The sequence below is a fragment of the Notolepis coatsorum genome, assembly GCF_963971535.1.
Source record: "Notolepis coatsorum genome assembly, chromosome: 5".
In the NCBI taxonomy this organism is placed as follows: Eukaryota; Metazoa; Chordata; class Actinopteri; order Aulopiformes; family Paralepididae; genus Notolepis; species Notolepis coatsorum.
In genome coordinates, this window is record NC_140169.1 from 89,876,682 (window position 1) to 89,899,181 (window position 22,500).

The 22,500-nt window shown below is 44.8% G+C and overlaps 1 protein-coding gene across 1 annotated transcript in view; it reads right to left on the bottom strand.

The window, feature by feature from the left end:
• tbc1d32 (TBC1 domain family, member 32) overlaps positions 1–22,500 on the bottom strand; it is a 267,311-nt gene that overhangs the window by 184,142 nt on the left and 60,669 nt on the right. The window contains exons 19-23 of the mRNA XM_084314169.1: positions 22,246–22,384; positions 14,910–14,997; positions 14,493–14,611; positions 13,330–13,449; positions 10,879–10,967 (exon numbers count right to left, since the gene is read on the bottom strand). Coding sequence (XP_084170295.1) covers positions 10,879–10,967; positions 13,330–13,449; positions 14,493–14,611; positions 14,910–14,997; positions 22,246–22,384 — 555 coding nt within the window. The remainder of the gene's footprint in view (positions 1–10,878; positions 10,968–13,329; positions 13,450–14,492; positions 14,612–14,909; positions 14,998–22,245; positions 22,385–22,500) is intronic.

A 22,500-nucleotide genomic window follows, 5' to 3' on the forward strand; every position in this document is an offset into this window, starting at 1 on the left:
ATGATGCATCAAGTGATGAGTAGTGCAGCTCAGTGCCACTAGAGGGCCTGATGTCACCTCCCATGATGCATCAAGTGATGAGTAGTGCAGCTCAGTGCGACCAGAGGGCCTGATGTCACCTCCCATGATGCATCAAGTGATGAGTAGTGCAGCTCAGTGCGGCCAGAGGGACTGATGTCACCTCCCATGATGCATCAAGTGATGAGTAGTGCAGCTCAGTGGGACCAGAGGGCCTGATGTCACCTCCCATGATGCATCAAGTGATGAGTAGTGCAGCTCAGTGCGGCCAGAGGGACTGATGTCACCTCCCATGATGCATCAAGTGATGAGTAGTGCAGCTCAGTGGGACCAGAGGGCCTGATGTCACCTCCCATGATGCATCAAGTGATGAGTAGTGCAGCTCAGTGCGGCCAGAGGGACTGATGTCACCTCCCATGATGCATCAAGTGATGAGTAGTGCAGCTCAGTGCGGCCAGAGGGCCCAACTGAATCAAACACAATTTCTTCGATTCGTCTTTTTTTAGGGGTGGGAATCACCAGAGGTCCCACGATACCATATTATCACGATACTAGAGTCACGATATTGTATATTGTGATCGGCAATAGAAATATATGTATCATCCGTTTTATCCAATAGGATAACGTTCACCTGTTCATCTCATTCCAATCATTTTAATTGCAGTAAAATGGGATGGTCAAGCAAAAGAAAAAATCATATGTATCTAATATTGATACTTTGTGTCACTGTGTCAATATAATACTGGCAACACAAAATATCACAATATATTGCTGTATAAATGTTTTGCTGCAGCCCAAGCCTCTACTCCATCATCTCTAGTAACTCAGAGTCTGCTATCTTCATTACCAGAGGAGGTCATGACCTATGAAGAGGTTGGAACCGCAACCATTCTGAGAGAGCAGACGAGGAAAGGCGGGCTGGCGAGAAAAATACTCCTTTCATCCATGACTGGTAATAAGATTACATGTTACAAGATGAGAGGAATAATTATGATTACAAAAACATGTTCATTGTAATCTGTTAGTTAAAACAACAGAGAGAGAGAGAGGATAGATAGATAGATAGATAGATAGATAGATAGATAGATAGATAGATAGATAGATAGATAGATAGATAGATAGATAGATAGATAGATAGATAGATAGATAGATAGATAGATAGATAGATAGATAGATAGATAGATAGATAGATAGATAGATAGAGATATAGAGATAGATAGCCTTGCCTACACACACCAGACCAAACCACTGTCAATCTGATCTGTGTCCTCCACTCCTCCACTCAGCCTGCATTATTGCCTTGTACATCAACACGTAGCAATAAGGAGCTACTGTAGGGCTACCCTAGAGACAGAGAGAGAGGGAGAGAGAGATGGATAGAGAGATAGAGAGACAGAGAAAGAGAGAGAGAGAGAAAGAGAGAGACAGAGAAAGAGACAGAAAGAGACAGAGAAAGAGGGAGACAAAGAGAGAGAGAGAGAGGGATAGAGAGACCGAGCGAGACAGATACAGAGAAAAAGAGTGAGACAGAGAGACAGAGAAAGAATTGGGAGAGATGTTATAGACGACACAGAACACCCACGGTAGATTTTCAGAACTGAGAACAACACTAGAATAAATCTAATGTCCCTCCTGGGAAAGATAAACCTAGTGAAAATGATACTAGCTCCCAAATTAAATTATATCCTATATATGTTGCCGCTGACTCTCCCGACCCAGTTACTCAGACAGTATGACAAAGTCATTAATGTATATCTGTGGGGGGGCAAAAGGCCGCTATTTGGACGGGCCAAAATGTATGCAGCAAAGGAAAATGGCGGTTTATCCCTGCCTAAACTAGACTGGTATCACTATGCATTCTCGCTCTCCCAGCTCTCCAAACTGAATCACTCGTCTGAGGAGGCACCTGCTTGGGTCAAGATGGAGGAGGAAATGATATATCCCTCATCTCTGGAATCCTTCCTGACACAATCAGACAGACCTATACCTCTTAAAAACCCTTTGATGGCATTTATCAGGGAAACTTGGAATCAATCGCACAAAATGACTGGTGATAGCCCATACTTAACTACGAGAGCCTCTATATGGTATAATAAGAAACTAAAGATTGGGAAGAAATCAGTCATATGGGACGATTGGGTTAAAAGGGGGATACATGTACTAGGTGATATAGCCGGGGAGGATGGGGTTTTGCCTTTTGAGGATATTAAGGAGGATTTTGATATAGATAATAAAAACTTTTATAAATTCCTACAGATTAGACATTGTATATCGTCATCAATAGGAGGACCAAAGTGCGGCCCAATTACTGCAATTCAAGAAATATTCTATAAAGGATGGCGCAGGAAAGGCGGTGCGTCAAGATTTTATGATGTTATAAGAGAATACAATGCACCCAAATTGGCGGGTTTGAGATTGAGCTGGGAGAACGATGTACATGAGGAGATTACTGAGGAAATGTGGGAGAAACTGGTATCCAAATGGAGTAAATTCTCTAGGGAGGCGCAATCACAACTTATTTTTTACAAAGTACTGAACAGAAGCTATTGGACGCCTAGTAAACTGGCCAGACTGAAATTAAGGGACAGTGACATCTGCTGGAGATGTGAGAAGGAGACAGGCACTTTACTGCACATGTTGTACGAATGTGAGAAGGTCCGGAAAATGTGGGATCAAATTGTGATATTCCTAAGTAAGGTCCTGAATGTGAAGATAAATAACGCCCCAATGGCATGTGTTTTGGGTATAGTACCGAAAGGGATTAAACTGCCTAAATACCGGGGAATGTGGTATAGAATGGCCATGATATCAGGATGTAGAATTGCATTACGACATTGGAAATCACCTGTTGATATTACTTTTAAAGAATGGATGGAACTAATGTTTCGGACAGCATCATATGAAAGGGTGACATATAGAGTCGCAGGGAGAGAGGATATTTTCGCTGAGATATGGGACAGTTTTCTACACCTGACTGAACGATCTGAGGACAAATGAGTAAGATGGGATTACAATATTATCAAGGATGAATATGAAAAAGGGGATTTGATCTGATGGTACTTGTGCTCTATAATATATTATGTATATATGTACATATATTTTATGTCCGGATGGTGTGTCTATGGAACGGTCACTGTCTCTATCACACCCACATGTGCGCAGATATAGCCACATACAAGTATCTAGGATACACATATTCATATGTGTACATAATAGGTTTACACGCACTCATATACACAAGGATAAGGTATACACGTCAGGGGCACACATACATGCACATACTCATATATAGGAAATAGACATACATACACCTACATATACACATAGTTGAGATATAGGCTTTCACTGACACATAGGGGGATACACAAGTATATAGGAGACACACACAGGCGTAGCTGAAACGTAAAAAAATAAAAAAAAAAGAGAAAAGAAAAGAAAAGATGCAGCACATACCTGCTCGCAGGTAGATCGGTCTACATGTAACGTATGATGTATATATATATATATATATCAGGGATGTATATGCACAATGTATAGTATGTTTTTTTTTTTGTAAGTGCTTCTTTAATTTCCATGTCAGTTATTAGTGTATTTGTATGAGTCTCTTGCATGTTTTGTATGTTGTCACAAAAAATGAAAAAGGCGAATCTTGGATGTTGCATATTATGCTGTGAAAAGGTACTCTGTAAATAATGTAAAGATTTGTGCAAAAATATCAAAAAAAAAAAAAAAAAATCTAATGTGGTTATAAAAAACATTCTGTGGGTCCACAAAACCACTCTGCCATGACTCGTCTATGGAGCGGCACCAGACGTGACTAGTGTAGTGCCCGCTTGCAGTGTTGTGGAGACCTGTCATGGCTGCTTGCAGTGTTGTGGAGACCTGTGTCATGGCTGCTTGCAGTGTTGTGGAGACCTGTGGTATGACTGCTTGCAGTGTTGTGGAGACCTGTGTCATGGCTGCTTACAGTGTTGTGGAGACCTGTGTCATGGCTGCTTGCAGTGTTGTGGAGACCTGTGTCATGGCTGCTTACAGTGTTGTGGAGACCTGTGTCATGGCTGCTTACAGTGTTGTGGAGACCTGTGTCATGGCTGCTTGCAGTGTTGTGGAGACCTGTGTCATGGCTGCTTACAGTGTTGTGGAGACCTGTGTCATGGCTGCTTACAGTGTTGTGGAGACCTGTGTCATGGCTGCTTACAGTGTTGTGGAGACCTGTGTCATGGCTGCTTGCAGTGTTGTGGAGACCTGTGTCATGGCTGCTTGCAGTGTTGTGGAGACCTGTGTCATGGCTGCTTGCAGTGTTGTGGAGACCTGTGGTATGACTGCTTGCAGTGTTGTGGAGACCTGTGTCATGGCTGCTTGCAGTGTTGTGGAGACCTGTGTCATGGCTGCTTGCAGTGTTGTGGAGACCTGTGGTATGACTGCTTGCAGTGTTGTGGAGACCTGTGTCATGGCTGCTTGCAGTGTTGTGGAGACCTGTGGTATGACTGCTTGCAGTGTTGTGGAGACCTGTGGTATGCCTGCTTGCAGTGTTGTGGAGACCTGTGTCATGGCTGCTTGCAGTGTTGTGGAGACCTGTGTCATGGCTGCTTGCAGTGTTGTGGAGACCTGTGTCATGGCTGCTTGCAGTGTTGTGGAGACCTGTGTCATGGCTGCTTGCAGTGTTGTGGAGACCTGTGGTATGCCTGCTTGCAGAGTTGTGAAATTCGTTGTACCCTTCAAGCAATATTTATTGTACTATTCCTTTACTTCATTTTATGAATCAGCTTACTACGAGTGAACGCTCTGGTGTACAGAGAGCATGTTTTGTCTGGAACCACTCTAACGACTAACTCTCTCATAACACAATATTAGGAGCTTATCAGTATTCACCCCACACTGTTATCTTACGAGAACTGCCTGACTTCTTTTCCGTATGCAAAACCTTGATTTATTTTACTATAAGGCTGAAAGTATCCTTGGCCTCGTGGCTCACTTCGCAGATTGTCTTCAGCTCTCTGTATCGAACTGAGACTCTGCACAGAATAAAAAAATCTTTTTTCCTCTCCATTGACTCAATCTCAATTGCTCTTAAGTTCGACGGACTTGGTAAAAAAAAATTCCACAACACCTCTCCCTCTCCTTCTCTATCCATCTTACTCTCCCTCTCCTTCTCTCTCTGTCTCCCTCTCCCTCTCTCTTACTCTCCCTCTCCTTCTCTCTCTGTCTTACTCTCCCTCTCTCTATATCCTTCTCTTTATCTCTTTCCCGCTCCCCATCTCTCCCACTCTCCATCTCCTGCTCTCCTTGTATCTCTCTCTCTTTATCTATATCCCCCTCCCTCTCTCTCCCCTACTCCATCCTGCCCCCTTTCTCTCTGTCTCTCTATATGCTTCTCCCTCCCTCCATCTCTCCCTATACACCCCCCTCTCTCTGTCTCTCTCTCAGTAATATAAATACTCCTGTACATTTTTATCAGGGTCTCAGAGGAACTCTCCCATCACTCAGCCAGTCCATGTCTGGTAATCACACTACAAAGGCCCAGTCAATGTGCTATTGATGTGTGGCCAGTGTGTGTGTGTGTGTGTGTGTGTGTGTGTGTGTGTGTGTGTGTGTGTGTGTGTGCGTGCGTGCGTGCGTGCGTGCGTGCGTGCGTGCGTGCGTGCGTGTGTACGTAACATGTTTATGCATTGTATGGGTGGGCAACCTTTTTGGGCATGAGATCGACTTTGCCCTTTTCCCAGGCTGGAGAGATCAGAAAAGAGGTTGATGCTGGCCACTTTTGTGGAATGGCCTTGCTCAACCTCCAAAAGGGCCTTTGATACGGTAGACTATGGCATCCTGCTAATGAAATTAAAGGCCATAGGCTTCAGCAGGTTGTCAATTGAATGGGTAAACTCCTACCTTTCGGGTAGGACCCAAATGGTTGATATAAAATGTTGGTACCTTTTCCTCCAAGAATGTTAGCATAATATAGATTTATTATATATTAATGACATGAAATCTGCCTGTATGTCTGACCTGTTTCTATACGCTGATGATTCTGCCATTCTTGTGTCTCACAAAGACATAGGAGAGGTAGAGAAGACCTTAAGTAAGGAGCTTCAGAGTGTGGAAACATGGCTGGCCGACAATAAGCTGTCTCTCCACCTTGGGAAAACTGAGGCCATACTTTTTGGATCCAAAGTAAAGCTGTGAAAGTCCCCAGGGGCGACCACAAACCAATGCGCAGCCGAGCGGAGCAGCTCGACTCGAGTCGAGTCTCGCGAGTCGCGCTGCCTGTCACTTGTCAGACAGTCCGAGGCAGCTGCAGTGTGTGTGACGTCAGTCATACCTGATGTTTCTGCAGAATAGCCTAAAGCTTTTTTACGACGCAGTGCTTGAAGTTGAGGGGGATGACACAACTGTCTGTGAGCTTTTCCAGCTCATGACCAGTCTAAGACTGAAACAACGATCAAAGGACCGTTATTTTGGATTCGAGACCAGTGCTCTCATGCAGAGGTTTCCTACCGGCCGCACAGGCTGCTGCGATCGAACAGGACTTTTAAATGTTCTATCAGAGAGCGCTCGCTTACCTAGACAAATGGTTTGATTTCTCTGATCAGAATTACCTGAAACAGGTGTCATGCATGGCTCTCAAGAAGAGAGCATTCAGCTTCCAAGAGCTTCGCGAAGCAGCTGAAGCTCTTAATATCAGCAGCAAACTGGCCTCTGCATTGTTTAAAAAATGTTGTGGGTTCACCAGACACATATTGCGGAGACTGTGCTGTCATATATAGGGTTTGTGGAGACTTTGGGTCTCACCCTTTTTGTTATATGAGCAACTGAGTGATCCGCTATTCACAATAAAAACATTATTATATTGTGAAGATCAACCATCGCATTCCGTCTCCTCTCTTCTACACTTCACTGCTAATAATGCTCAGGAAAAGATGGCTGAAAAGACTTAGCTCCTGCTCTTTCTATTAATGGAGTGATTTTATCAGCTTGGATATCAAGATTGATGGTTACCTGCTTAATGATGAAAGTGTGATTAAATAAAGATGTTGGTGACATAGACAGTAGCGGCTGAGAAGGTGATTGGTGAAGCATCTACAGTATACAGTTTAATAAGATTAATAACAATATGTGCTATATATTGCCTACCGTCTGCGTCGAATATGAAATAAAGGCATTTAAATAATAAATACATTTCTTTAATTTTAATTAGCAATAAAAAAAAAAAAAAATGTAAATACTTTTTTTTTTTCATCTACTGTACATGTCCCGCATTGTCCCGCAAAAGCAGTGCTGCTGTCCTGCGACTGAACCATTTTGACCTGGTCACCCTAGATCCAGGTAGGAGAGTCAGTCATTGCTGGTAAGGATTTGGTAGTTTATTTAGGATGCACCTTAGACAAACATCTCACAGGGGAGGCTATGGCCTTGAAAGCCCTCGCTAAAATAAGCCAAAAGACGAATTCCTGGCTCGTAAGTCTGAGATGTTGGATAGTAAAACACTTAGGCTGTTGTCAGGTGCCCTGATCCAGAGTCATTTTGACTACGCTGTGCCCTTATGGTACAGTAGTGCACCCCAGGGGAAAATCTTTTTATTTCAGACTGCCCAAAATAAAAAGATTAGAGTAGTGATGAAGCTTCCTACCGGCACTCACCTGGATGTAGCTATACTTAATCAACTAAACTGGCTCCCAGTGGAAAAACGGGTGATACAAATTAAGTTGGGCCTTACCCATAAAATAATGTTCAATAGGGTCCCCTCATACTTGTCAAATAATTTTATGTGCTTTAGGGACACCCACTTATATGCAACCAGGGGCAGTTTAACTGACATTAAACTGTGCAAATTCAAGAGCTCAATGGGGAAAAATACCTTTCGGTACTCAGCAGCCTGTGAGTGGAATAAACTGCCAGTGTCTATAAAAAGTATTGACTCTGACAGAAATTTTAAACAAGCTGATGACTTGTCATACAGAACTTGTAAGTCGCTTTGGATAAAAGCGTCAGCTAAATGACTAAATGTAAATGTAAATGTAAGCTATGAAGAAATGGCTTAGTCACTCAGGATGAAGATATATGCAGGTGTGCTGTAGACTTTGTGTTTGTTTGTTTTATTGCATTTTATTATTCATATTTACATATTTATAATGCTTGAAATCTTTATTTGTCTTATTTGTGCATACTCGTCATCTTGCCCCCCCCTCCCCATCAGTATAGGCTGCAGAATAATGCAAACATATGAATCAATCATTTAATATCAATAATACTTTGTTTAAATGCATTTGATCTATCTGCGGAGAAAAGTAGTATGCAAATTTATATTATCATGATGATAAAAAAAGTATGAATGGGACCTTTAAATGATAGCACGCCTGATTACTTCATGTTCTGACTATCTATGTGGCTGACATGATAGGAGGCTGAGGAACGTGGCTGATATGATAGGAGGATGGAGAACGTGGCTGACATGATAGGAGGCTGGAGAACGTGGCTGACATGATAGGAGGCTGAGGAACGTGGCTGATATGATAGGAGGATGGAGAACGTGGCTGACATGATAGGAGGATGGAGAACGTGGTTGATATGATAGGAGGATGGAGAACCGATTCTGACACTGGAAGGGACATGCCTTGACAAAGTAGCATCCTATAAATATCTGGGCATATGGATTGATGAAAAGATGGCCTTTGATGTTCATATTGGGAACCTACTGAGAAAACTTAGACCTAAACTGGGCTTTTTCTTCCGGTTAAAGAAATGTTTCCCGTCTGAAGCCAGGAAGAGAATTGTGCAGAGTTCCTTTCTGCCTGTATTAGACTATGGCGATGTAATCTATATGCATGCTCCTTCCTCCCTGCTTAAAAAGCTGGATTCTGCGTACCATACTGCCATACGTTTTGTAACGGGTGCAGGCTATCGCACCCACCACTCAGTCATTAGGATGGTCCTCTCTGTACCAAAGAAGACAATAAAATGCTTTTAAATGTTCCTCTGATGCAGTCAGAGCTTGGTAAAGCTGCATTCTCCCACTATGCTCCCTTTTTATGGAATACGCTGCAAGTAAAACACTGTCTAGACTAGAGGCACTTCCTACTGTGAATGCTTTTAAAGGTATGCTACGATTAGCCCTTTATGAAACATGTAACTGTTTTACCTGATGCTATTGCTGATCTGATTATGCTCCTTGCCACTGCACAAATGGCTTTCTGTATTTATATTTGAATTGTATGTTTTTTGTTTAATGCCCTGTTTTATGTTGAAACTTGTTGTGTGCCTTGTGTGGTCAGGACTCCCTGGAAGAAGAGATCTTGTATCTCAATGGGACATTCCTGGATAAATAAAGGATAAATAAAATAAAAATAAAACGTGGCTGATATGATAGGAGGCTGGAGAACGTGGCTGATATGATAGGAGGCTGGAGAACGTGGCTGACATGATAGGAGGCCGGAGAACGTGGCTGATATGATAGGAGGCTGGAGAACGTGGCTGATATGATAGGAGGACGGAGAACGTGGCTGATATGATAGGAGGACGGAGAACGTGGCTGATATGATAGGAGGCTGGAGAACGTGGCTGATATGATAGGAGGCTGGAGAACGTGGCTGACATGATAGGAGGCCGGAGAACGTGGCTGATATGATAGGAGGCTGGAGAACGTGGCTGATATGATAGGAGGACGGAGAACGTGGCTGATATGATAGGAGGCTGGAGAACGTGGCTGATATGATAGGAGGCTGGAGAACGTGGCTGACATGATAGGAGGACGGAGAACGTGGCTGACATGATAGGAGGACGGAGAACGTGGCTGATATGATAGGAGGACGGAGAACGTGGCTGATATGATAGGAGGCTGAAGTCGCAGCTTTTGCCCGCATAGTAAAAACTGCAGATCAATTCGAGCTCCTTTCTCTTTCTCACTTCACTGTTGGCTGGATACATCTTGTCTGGGAGTGGTGGAGGATGAATTTAATTTCGTTTTTCACTGCCCTCTGTACACCGACTTGAGGAGGGCTTTATTTATTTTTTGTGGAGGAGATTTTCAGTTTTGCAGGATTTTTGAAGAACGCATGGCACTTGAGACAAATCACATTATATCCTATATAATTTTATATGAATTCCCCTTGTTTCTTTGAAGTACATTGTTTACAGCTTGTTATGTTTTCTTTTTTGTGGCCATCTTGGTCTATATACTTATTCTTAAGTATACTATATACATAATATTGTTTATGTGTCTTGTAAACCCATATGGGCAGGGCATACATCTCTATGTAAGACACAAACATTTTAAATATCAATCAATCATGTCTTGGAATTATGTTGCCAGCGTTGTGCAGTAGTTACATAGTTAGACATGAAGACAAAATAATCCTCTTCTTCCTCTTCCACTCTGTGTGGACAGGTTCGGGCTTCTGTCTCTTCTTGGTGTCTCTTCTCATTCTCAGTGATGCAGTCTTGCGGTCTCATCAGCTCAGTTGTGGTTGTAAGCAGGCAACACACCTGGCTGAATGCAGTGCATGTATAATCCCAGCAGGGCTGTTCTCTATGACATCGTCCCAGAGAGTGGAGACCAGGGAGAGCCGGCGCAAAGAAGAGCCACACTGGACAGGGATTAGTTGAGATTCAAGTTGAAAACGGAAAGCCTGAGTGTGATTGGCTATCTTTGTCTGGGATTCCCAAATCACTCAGAGATCTACTCAGAGGCCCCTTGAGATCGACCGGTCGATCAAAAAGACATAAGAGGTTGCCCACCTCTGCTCTATTGTTCTGTCTGTCTGTCTGTCTGTCTGTCTGTCTGTCTGTCTGTCTGTCTGTCTGTCTGTCTGTCTGTCTGTCCGTCTGTCATTCAGCACAGTCAATACAGTATGTGTGTGCCATCGACCTCACCTCAAGCCGAATGTGTGAGACTCCTCGTAGTTAAATAGAGAATGGATCTTCACGTCAGAATTCACCGCAATCAGCCTGTCCATCAAATCCTATGGAGAGGAAAGAGGAGGGAATAGTAATGGATTTCAAAGGTTATGTGAGGATTCGCCTGTTCCCTGGACCTTTTTTCCCTGTCTCCTCACCTCACCAGCCCCCACCCTTGTGAGAACTTTTCCCTGCCTCCTACTCTTCACCAGCCCCCACCCTTGTGAGAACTTTTCCCTGCCTTCTACTCTCCTTCACCAGCCCCCACCCTTGCGATGATTTACTCTCCTCTACTCTTCACCAGCCCCCACCCTTGGACTTTCTTGTTCAATTACCATCACGCAGCTGTCATAGTTTGTGATTAGCGCCCCTGAGGGCTTTATATACCTGGACCTCCCTTCCAGTCCTGGTCGGGTCGTTCTGTATCTGTGTCTGTGTTCATGGAGTTCTGTACGTTACCATTCTGTACGTTACCATCACCTGCCGCGTCTCCGGCGTGAGACGACGTGCCGGCCATCACCACCTGTCGCCGTTTGCCTGGAGTGGGACACCGCCTTCGCTCTCTAATTCTCTACGGGAGGTTGCCAGTGTTCCCACTCCAGACGTCAAGCCGGCGCGCCATCGCTCCCTATTTTCACGGGAGGATGGCGTCTCTTCGCCCAGGTCCCCTGGGACCCCCTGTGTTCTGCGCTGCCCGTCTGCAGCATCCGAGGAGGAGGAGGAGGATTCCTTTAAGAGCAGCAGAGCCCTACTCGGTGTAGGGACGAAGAGGATCTCCGTGCCAGGCCTCCGCCATCGGGCCCCTGTCTCCGTGCCCGGCCTCCGCCGTCGGGCCCCTGTCTCCGTGCCCGGCCTCCGCTGTCGGGGCCCCTGTCTCCGTGCCCGGCCTCCGCCGTCGGGCCCCTGTCCCCGTGCCAGGCCTCCGCCGTCGGGCCCCTGTCTCTGTGCCCGGCCTCCGCTGTCGAGGCCTCCGCCGTCGGAACCCTGTCCTCATCCCTGTAAGCAGCTCTGGCCCTCGCCCTGTCCAAGGCCTTAACCCTGTTCTCTGTCCCTGTCTCCAGCCCGCCTCTCCGGGCCTCTGTCCCTGTCCCCCTCTCCAGTGCCCCTGATCCTGGCCCTGACACTTAGCCCTGGTCCTTAGCCCTGGCCCTTAGCCTTAGTCCCTTAGCCTGTTCGCCTCTTAAAGGCACAGTGCTGCATTTTCCATATTTCCTTGACTCTAGTGTTTTTGTGTTTTCCCTTAAAGGGACTGTGCCGCTTTTTGTTCTATAATAAATATTTGCCCTGTTTTGGCTTACTCTCATACCTGTCTTGTGTTGTGCGATTGGGGTCGGTTACAAACCATAACAGGTTATAGTATAAAATGTATGGTATGCTATGCATCCTGATAGTTTTCTGGTGGTTACTTTTCTAAGTGGACTGGTGTGAGACGTTGGCTGAATGAGACAAAAACAAAAGTTGTGAAAATATGCCATCCGGTGGCTGAAAGAGGTACTGCAATATGTAGTGTAACTATGTGTAAACTAATTGTATGAGAGTTATTGTGTATATAAACTAATTGCATGAGAGAGTGTAACTGTATAAACTAGTTGTATGAGTGTTATTGTGTAGAAACTAGTTGTATGAGATAATGTTATTGTGTATAAAGTATAAACTAGTTGTATGAGAGACTGTTATTGTGTATAACATAAAGTATAAACTAATTGTATGAGAGTGTTATTGTGTATAAACTAGTTGTATGAGAGGATGTTATTGTGTATAAACTAGTTGTATGAGAGGATGTTATTGTGTATAAACTAGTTGTATGAGAGGATGTTATTGTGTATAAACTAGTTGTATGAGAGGATGTTATTGTGTATAAACTAGTTGTATGAGATAGTGTTATTGTGTATTATACACTAGTTGTATGAGAGTGTTATTGTGTATAAACTAGTTGTATGAGAGGATGTTATTGTGTATAAACTAGTTGTATGAGAGAGTGTTATTGTGTATAAACTAGTTGTATGAGAGGATGTTATTGTGTATAAACTAGTTGTATGAGAGAGTGTTATTGTGTATAAACTAGTTGTATAAGAGAGTGTTATTGTGTATAAACTAGTTGTATGAGAGAGTGTTATTGTGTATAAACTAGTTGTATGAGAGGATGTTATTGTGTATAAACTAGTTGTATGAGAGAGTGTTATTGTGTATAAACTAGTTGTATGAGAGGATGTTATTGTGTATAAACTAGTTGTATGAGAGGATGTTATTGTGTATAAACTAGTTGTATGAGAGAGTGTTATTGTGTATAAACTAGTTGTATGAGAGGATGTTATTGTGTATAAACTAGTTGTATGAGAGAGTGTTATTGTGTATAAACTAGTTGTATGAGAGAGTGTTATTGTGTATAAACTAGTTGTATGAGAGGATGTTATTGTGTATACTGACAGGTATGGATGTGGGGACCTCCCTCAAGCTGTACTCTGTCTTGTTGGGGAGAGGCTGACCACCCAGTAGCTCCCATACCGACTGAGAAGAAGACAGCAGGTTGACCAAGGATAGGAATGACTGGGAAGAGAGAGAGAATGAGAGAGAGGAAGAGAGAGAGAATGAGAGAGGGGAAGAGAGAGAGAAATAGATACATTTCAAAGAGAAAACAAGAATTCACTGGTCAACTATGGTGTTATTCAACAAATAACAGGTGGCAGCTTGGGTAACTGTCAGGATGTAATTCACCAGAAAAATCAACATGTTAATATTGACACGCCTAATTTAAACATAATTTCCTGAGTGCAGATTTCCCCCTTTTTGAAGAATATGCCTGACACACACGTGCGCCTGCACAAAAATAAAGATGCAAACAAAAACTCACATTTTACAGACTTGCTGATGAAATCAACGAATCAATTATTAATCAACTATTAGTCAACTAATCATTAACATTTACCTGATGCTTTTATCCAAATAAAAAATTGTGAACAACAACATGTCAGCAGGAGGGGTACATCTGTGGCAGCTAAGGGTCAGTGGCATTGTTCGTCGAATAGTGTTGAACTTGAGTCTTACTCTGAGTGCATAGTAGTATAAACATGTTAGCATGATAAATAGTAGTATTAAGTATAGTAGCATAGTAGTAAGGTACATAATAGTAAAAAAAAATTATTTAAATTCATTTATTTCAGATAGTGTGAAAATGTTTTATGTGTTTTTAGTCGATGGAAGAATATTGGGTGGGTTTCAGCTGTCCCGATTGTGGTGGGAAGTTCGTTCCACCATTGTGGAGCAAGGACTGAGAATAGCCTGCTTGGTTTGATAACCCCCCAGGAGCTCCGATAGGAGTGGGTCTGTGGTGGCCAGACGATGCAGAGCTTGGGGTCTTAAGAGTGTGCAGTTAGAGACCATTGGCCGGAGGTAGGAGGGAGCTGTTCCCCTCGCTGCACGGTAATGAGAGGTCAAGGACCTTGAAGCCGATTTGTCTGGAGATGGGGAGCCAGTACAGCTCTCTAAGTTTCTATAGCCGAGGACAACCCTACTAATCACACAAACACACACATAAACAAGCATGCAGGCAGAGACAGACAGACAAACACACACACAGCAGCCCAATGTACCTTGTGACAGGTCCTGTCTATAGGGTCTGTGGGTGTAGATTTTGGGTGAACCATTCGGGCGTCCTCTCTGCCGCACTCCAGAGACGCCCACAGCTCCACCACAAGAGCCTGGACAAACCCTGAAGACAAGACAACACAACACAACACCGTCAGACCTCCACCACCAACACCATGACAAAACCTGGACACAACACGGAAACTATAGATCGAAGAAGTGATATTCCACTAGTCCCGTCCCTTCAAGGTTCAAAATACCTCCAATTTAAAGGTGCTATAGAGACATTTTTTATGTAGAGTAATCTTTTTTATTTTATTTTATAAATAATACATCCACAGAGCATTTAGAAAGGTGCAAAATAAAAGTATTGCCCCCCACCCCCCCCCTCCAAAATGTATTAGTTGTATTGTGTGTGTAACCTGAGCTGTGTAGAGCCACCACGCCAGGAGCTGTCGCTGCCACCTGTGTCACCATCACCCCGTAACCAAACTTCTCACAGCGACTGACCTGGAGGAAACACACACTTTAAACATGGTTTCATAAAAATCGACACTTTAAACATGGCTATATAAACATCTACACTTTAAACATGTTTATTTTTTTATCTATTTTTTTTCTCCCTTTTTTTTAATTTTTCTCCCATCCCAATTTAGTCGTTATGCCAATTCCCTTCCTGGTCGTTGCGCGCATTTCCCCCCACTTGCCGGCCTAGGGAGGGTTGATAGATACTATCACATGTCTCCTCCGATACATGTGGAGTCAGCCAGCCGCTTCTTTTCACCTGACAGCGAGGACTCTCACTGGGGGAGTGTAACGTGTGGGAGGATCACACTACCTCGCCCAGATTCTTTCCCTGCTGAACAGGCGCCCCGACCGACCAGTAGGAGTCGCTGTTTACAACGACCAGGATACACACCCCACCGGCTTCCCACGCGCTAACACTGCCAATTGACTTTAAACACGGTTTTATAAACATCTACATGGTTTTATAAACACTTTAAACATGTTTTTTTTTATCCACTTTTTCTTCTTATTTTCTATTTTTCTCCCATCCCAATTTCGCTGTTTCCAATTCTCCCCTCCCCTGTCTTGAACGTTGCTCGCATATGCCCCCCACAGGTCGGTCGTATGGAGGATAGAAGCCTTGCATCACGTGTCCCCTCCGGTACACGAGGAGGCAGCCCGTCACATCTTTTCACCTGCCAGCACGGACTCTCATTGGCGAGGTGTAATGTGTGGGAGGCTCACACTACCCCCGCTATTTCCTGTCTCTGTGAGTCCCCCAACCGACCTGTAGGAGTCGCTGTCCACAACGTCCAGATTACCACCCATCGACTTCCACCCGCTGACTCTGCCAATTGAGCCAGTATGACGGCTGGCCCAAGCCGGAGGCAACGCCGACAGACGGATTTGAACCCGGTGTCTCTTGCGTTGGTGACGAGCGCAATGTCCGCTGCACCACCCAGCCGCCCTCTTTAAACATGGTTTTATAAACATTTTAAGTACACAAACAACCTATATAATACTACTGTACAATATGTGTATTCATTATTCTCTACAACCAACCACACAACCTTTGCTAAACCACTTATAAGATTGCATTGCATTTTTCTGTGGTCAGTTAATTAGAACCAGAAAAACGGTATGGCGGCTACCAATGCATCCTTTGCATGCTACCTTTGCATCCTACCTACCTTTGCATCCTACCAATGCATTTTCAAGGTTTTTATTAGTATTATTATTATTATTATTATTATTATTATTATTATTATTATTATTATTATTAATGTGATGGGGCTTCCATCCGGTTTACATTTTGGATTCAGGACTAGGTCTAGTATAATCCATCAAGGATGGAATGAATGAATGAATGAATGAATGAATGAAAACTTTATTTAACAGATTGCAGAATGGGTACAATACAGTACGGCTCAATACACACAATTGTTAAGGGGATGCAGACCTGAGTAAGACGTTTGTCTTGTTTCCATCAGGGTCCCCCATTTTCAATTCATATAGACATTTATGACATACACAACATACATGACATTTATGGCATAGGGACATATAGGTATTTAGTACTGATACATTTGTGACTTAAACGGTATTCAAATATACAGTACTGTTAGCCCTAGATCCTGACAGAGTATATACATATGATGGGGAGGGGACTGTACATTAGGAGGGGGTGGGTGGGTGGGAGAGAAATATACATACGGCGGGGAGGGAATATATACATGCGGTGGGGAGGAGACTGTCTATTAGGAGGTGGTGGTGGAACAACATTCAATTTCGGTTTCATGACGACTAATCCATATAATTCTAGGACACGGCTGTGAATACCTGTAGTTTGTTATAGTGAATACCCATAGTTTGTTAGTGGATATATGTAGTTTCTTAGTGAATAGCTGTAGTTTGTTAGTTAATATCTGTAGTTTCTTAGTGAATAGCTGTAGTTTGTTAGTTAATACCTGTAGTTTCTTAGTGAGCACCTGTAGTTTGTTAGTGAATATCTGTTGTTTCCTAGTGAATACCTGTAGTTTCCTAGTGAATACCTGTAGTTGAATACCTGTAGTTTCCTAGTGAATACCTGTAGTTTCCTAGTGAATACCTGTCGTTTCCTACTAGTGAATACCTGTAGTTTATTGGTGAATACCTGTAGTTTCCTAGTGAATACCTGTAGTTTCTTGGTGAATACCTGTAGTTCTTTAGTGAATACCTGCAGTTTCCTAGTGAATACCTGTAGTTTCCTAGTGAATACCTGTAGTTTATTGGTGAATACCTGCAGTTCCTTAGTGAATACCATACGGTTATTCTATAACCATAGTTATAGGAGTATAGCAAGCGCTCTGCTTGTAGTGGAACGGTCCCTTTATCCAGTCTAATAATGAATAATTTTCTCCACATGCACACACCCATCTGCCTGGCCACACCCATATCCGCTCCTCTACATAAGCGGGGTCGTGGCCACACCATCAGCTCCTTCCCAAGTCTTTCACCACCGAAGGCGAAGACCACGGGGCCCTCAGTGAGTCCGAGCAGAGCGCTCGCTATACTCATATAACTATGGTTATAGAATAACCGTATGTTATATAGTTTCAAGTTCAAGTTTCTTTAATAGGTGTCATACAGAAGTACAGAATACTTTTATACAAAATGCTTCTTACTGTTACGCTCCAGAGACTGTGCTAGACAAGATAAGTATGAAATAAAATAGTATGGCATATAAAATAGAAGTAAAAATAGAGGTCACCGTGTTCAGTATAGACATATGTACAATGTTCGATGCAGAATAGAAGTAACTGAGTTACCATACAATATACAATATACTATGCAATGTACTAATATACAATACTATATAGTGCAAAGCAGAAATGGGATGAGGTACAATTTAGGTACAATTTACAGTAAGGTGTACGAGTTGTAGTGCAAATCCTTTACCAATAAATATAAAGTGTGTTTAGGTGATCTAAAGTGTGGAGAGTGGGTGCTGCCGTGTGTTGTTTGTTTAAAGTGAGTGTGTGCGTGTGGGTGTGTGTGCTGTGTGCATTTGATGGTTGTTACATAGTGTTTATTGTTCGTTGAGCAGCCTGATGGCCTGGGGATATCGTAATAGCTTACGCTCTGCTCGTAGTGGAACACAGGAGCTGAGCAGAGCGGAAGCTCGACAGATGTACCCGCTGAGGCCCCCCACAACCATCAGAACCGGGGAGGACCCGAGCCCCCTGGACCCCCCTAGAGGAGGACGGGAGGGAATCGGATCCGACTGTGCGAAGAGGGTTTAGCACCTCAAAACGCACAGGGTGAGCAGACCGTGGGACTTACCTTTACACAGAAGGACCCGCGACCACTCAGGCGCGCATCCCACATGCCACCAGGGAACGGACGGGAAGCAAAACAAAACACCCCCGTCACAGTCCCCAACATCACAGGGTCGAATGTCAAGAACCCAACCCCGTGGCAAGGCCGTAGTAGCGGAGCGCGGAGGAGGACCCAGCCCTAGGAACAACCTGAGGGCCAGGACCCCGTGAAAAAGGGGGCCCGGTGAGGTCAACGATGCCGTAGCATCGGGACCCCACCAGACGGTCACTGGTGACACCACCACCCACATCGCCAGCGTATCGGACAGGGCCCAAATCAAGAGTAGGCCCTTCCCCCCTTTGGCACGCCGCTCTGAAGCACTCTAGCTTACTGCACCTGGTATTCCCAGGGGGTCTCCCATCCAAGAACTAACCAGGGCCGAACCTGCTTAGTTTCCGAGATCTGACGAGATCGGGTGTGTCCAGGTCGGCATGGCCGTAAGCCCCAAGAGGCTACCCCCACACAATACTGTGCGGCCAGACGGCGCACCGGGGAGACAACCCCCAAGGGGCTCGGTAGAGATAAAAAAAATCTCCTTCCCAGTCGCCGGCATAAAAAACGCTGTTTCTATTAATTGGGCAACCAAGGCGCGCCAGCCTATAACGTGGTTCCACATTGGAAGCACCCAGGGCCAGCGCTATATGCACGTCAAAAACCCGAAACACATCAATGGTGAATTCTAATAAGAAACACCAGACAACGTTCCCTCCATGCTGTCTGGGACGAGCAGCAGGAAGCCGGTCAATAAGACACAGACACGGGCCTTATATGACGCGTCTGAGGGCAACCCCGTCAATTCTGCTCCTCACATAATACATAAGACAGAAGTTCCCCCCAGAGAGACCTCTACGTGAGTAACAATTGAAAAAGATACATGCAATAATAATTGGGCCAAGGGACCAACGGCCCAATACACACTGTAATAGAGAGCAGAGCAGAAAACGAACAGTTTTCGAATGCATTGCATTATCCATCTTTGACAAAGACAGCGGTCTGCAGCACAGAGCCTGTAACCTCACGGATATCTCCTGGCCAATAGGAAAACGCGCCCAGTGACGTATCCCATGGCCGGGGGGAAATCCTGTGACCCCATCCTAACATGGAGTGGAACCAGGGAACCCCCCCCCCTTCCCCCTCCCTGTGACGCGCTGGGGGGAAAAGGATTTATTAGCCCACCCCTTATGACCCCTCACCCCTGATACGATGCAACAACAAAGCAGAGCAATGACACCAGTCATAGCGCGCTACATGAAAGCGCATTATACCTGTTAGGGTAACAGCTTCACATTCTGCACGCCAGCCACAGATGATAACCTCGTCTGTGCAAAAACTGGCTTTATACATGGCTTCAGGCTCATGTGCGAACTTGCCACCTGAATTTTTTACACCTTTACCCTAAAGTAAGAAAAACACAGACCAAGAGAGGGGCCAAGGGCCTCGGTACAAGAGCTACACATGTAAACTTCTGTAGGCCAACACCTAACCCAGTTGTGGATTCAATGCCACGTTTACTTAAACGTGAAAACACAATACACACAACCCTCTTCCACAATAAAAAAGGGCAAAAAGTTCACTCTCACTACTGCAAGAGGAACGCCGTTTTTTATGATGAGAGAAGACATAAGTCCTCGATCAAGTGCTGGTCACAGGCCTTGCTAAATCTACATAACAGCGACCAAACAATTTTCAGAGAAAACTGGCTCTCTCTAAGCAAGAGCACAACCCCAGCAGTAGCTGAGGGATTTACACCGTATCCCCAAAAATATAGTGAATCAACACACATTTTGTAAACAAAATCATATTTGAGGGGAGGGGGGGGGGGGGGCAAACCGGGGAATAATCTCACCCACCCCCTCACCACCTCACCCCTGATACGACGCCAAATGAAAAAACAGAGCCGTGATACCAGGTGCATGGCGCGCCAGATGAAGCACATACTTGCCTGTAGAGTAAAAGCTTTACATCATGCACGCCAGCCACAGCCGATAACCTTGTTTGAAAACAGGTTTCCCACAGCTCTGCTTATGTGTGAAAAAACTTGCCACTCGTTATTTTCATCATTACCCTTAAGTAAAGAATAACAAGCTAAGAGAGGGACTCAGGCCCTCGATCATATGCCACTATGTACAGCGTTGTAGGGTAACACCCAGCCAGTTGTGGGCTCAGCCACGTTGTCTAAACGTTACATGAACACACACAACTTCTCATCATACAACAAAAAACCCAGTTAATTTTTACTCAGGTAAAAAACAACACTGTTTTCAGGTAGAGAGAAGACATAAGCCTTGGCCAACGCTAACCTAAGCTATACAAAAGCGACCAAGACAATTTTCACACCACACGTTGTATCTCCAAATGTAGTGAAGTACGAAGACATCGTTATTAACCAAAAACATTCGGGAGGGGGAGGAAGGAAGCGTGGGGTAATGTCCAATGGACATCCTACCTGCACCTACGAACGCAGGACGAAAGGCCGCAACACAGGTTGGTCTACCACGTTGACAAGGCCTCTCGCTGGCAAGGCCAGAAGAGGCAATGGCTGGAGCCTTTCTCCGGCGTGACGCCCCCCTCCTGCAGCTGGTCATGGCGCAGGCCAGACGACATCTTCTGCCAGAGATGACGTCATAGTCAGAGTGCCAGGGCCCGCTATCCTCACGGCTAGCGCCAATGGTTGTAGCATAAGCTAAACAGCTAACTCTAGGCTAACTGATAGCATCAAGCTAACGTTTCTAGCCGAGCGTAGCCGCCAGCTAACACAGTGGCAAGCTAAGCGGCTACTACTGAAGCTGTACAACGTGAGAAATAGCAATACAGGCCAACACTTCAGACAGCCGCTGTCTTTTCCTCTTCTTATCCGAAGAAAAAAGGAAAAAAGGCACCACACGCCCCTCTTACAGAACAGCGTTGACCAGACACAGCGGTATCGGCAGCAAGCCCCTCGTTGTACGCGGGCTGCAACCGACCTGAGCTCAGAGATATTCTCATAACGAAACACCGAGCTCACCCCCCCTCGCGCCAGGTGTTTTTCATCTTGAAAAACGGGGGCAGCGCGGCGGCAGAGGGTATCCGTTTGTCCAGAGACCCGGGGAATTGAACCGCAGATTCGGAATCACGGTCCCAGGAAAACAAAGCTACGACTTCACTGAGGAGGAGCCAATGTTATCGTGAGGCATCAGACTAGAACCCCCTCCACGCTGCTAAGGGGCAGCGAAAAAGGATTCCAGCCTGGAGCCAACCTTCGTAAGCTGTGCAGTTGTCCCCCCACAACTGACACACCTGGTGCCCGCGTCGCAAAAAACATCACCCGCCCAGAGAGGCCGTCAGCCCTCACACAGCCGACCGCCTCCCAAGCATAGTATCCAGCTGCAGAGCCGGAGACAATGCCGGTGGGGATTGCTCAGCGACGCGCGCCGCTAATGCGAAGCGCCGGTGGAGGTCAGAATGATCATCATCTTCTAGACACTCCAGTGGCGAAGACATTATCGCTGTATTTCCTCGAAAGATTGTGAGAGAGAAAACAAAGATACAATGTCAACGCAGCTCCTCTTCTCCAATAACTATTTCGGCACTAAACTCTAAAGTGGTGTGTTACAGACACTTTTTCGGTGGTGAAAATAGGGAAGGAGCTGATGGTGTGGCCAGTGTGGCCACGACCCCGCTTATGTAGAGGAGCAGATGTGGGTGTAGCCAGGCGGATGGGTGTGTGCATGTGGAGAAAATTATTCATTATTAGACTGGATAAAGGGATAGTTCCACTACTAGCAGAGCGTAAGCTATTACGATATATAACTGTAGTTTCCTAGTGAATACCTATAGTTTCCTAGTGAATACCTGCAGTTTCCTAGTGAATACCTGTAGTTTCCTAGTGAATACCTGTAGTTTCTTAGTGAATACCTGTAGTTTCTTGGTGAAGCGTGAGAACATGTAGTTCACACACTCCTTGATGGCTCCAGTCTGCTGAAGCAGCAGAAGGCCCTTTGGTGTGGCAGCAAAGTTCAGCAGGCTGTCCAACAATGTCTCCTCCCAGACTTGACTGTTAGAGTGAGAGAGAGAGAAAAAAAAGAGGGTAAAAAAAATGCAATACATGATTACAATGTACTTGTTAACACATTGGGCGCCAGACCCGAGATTTCTCGTTTTCATAGTATT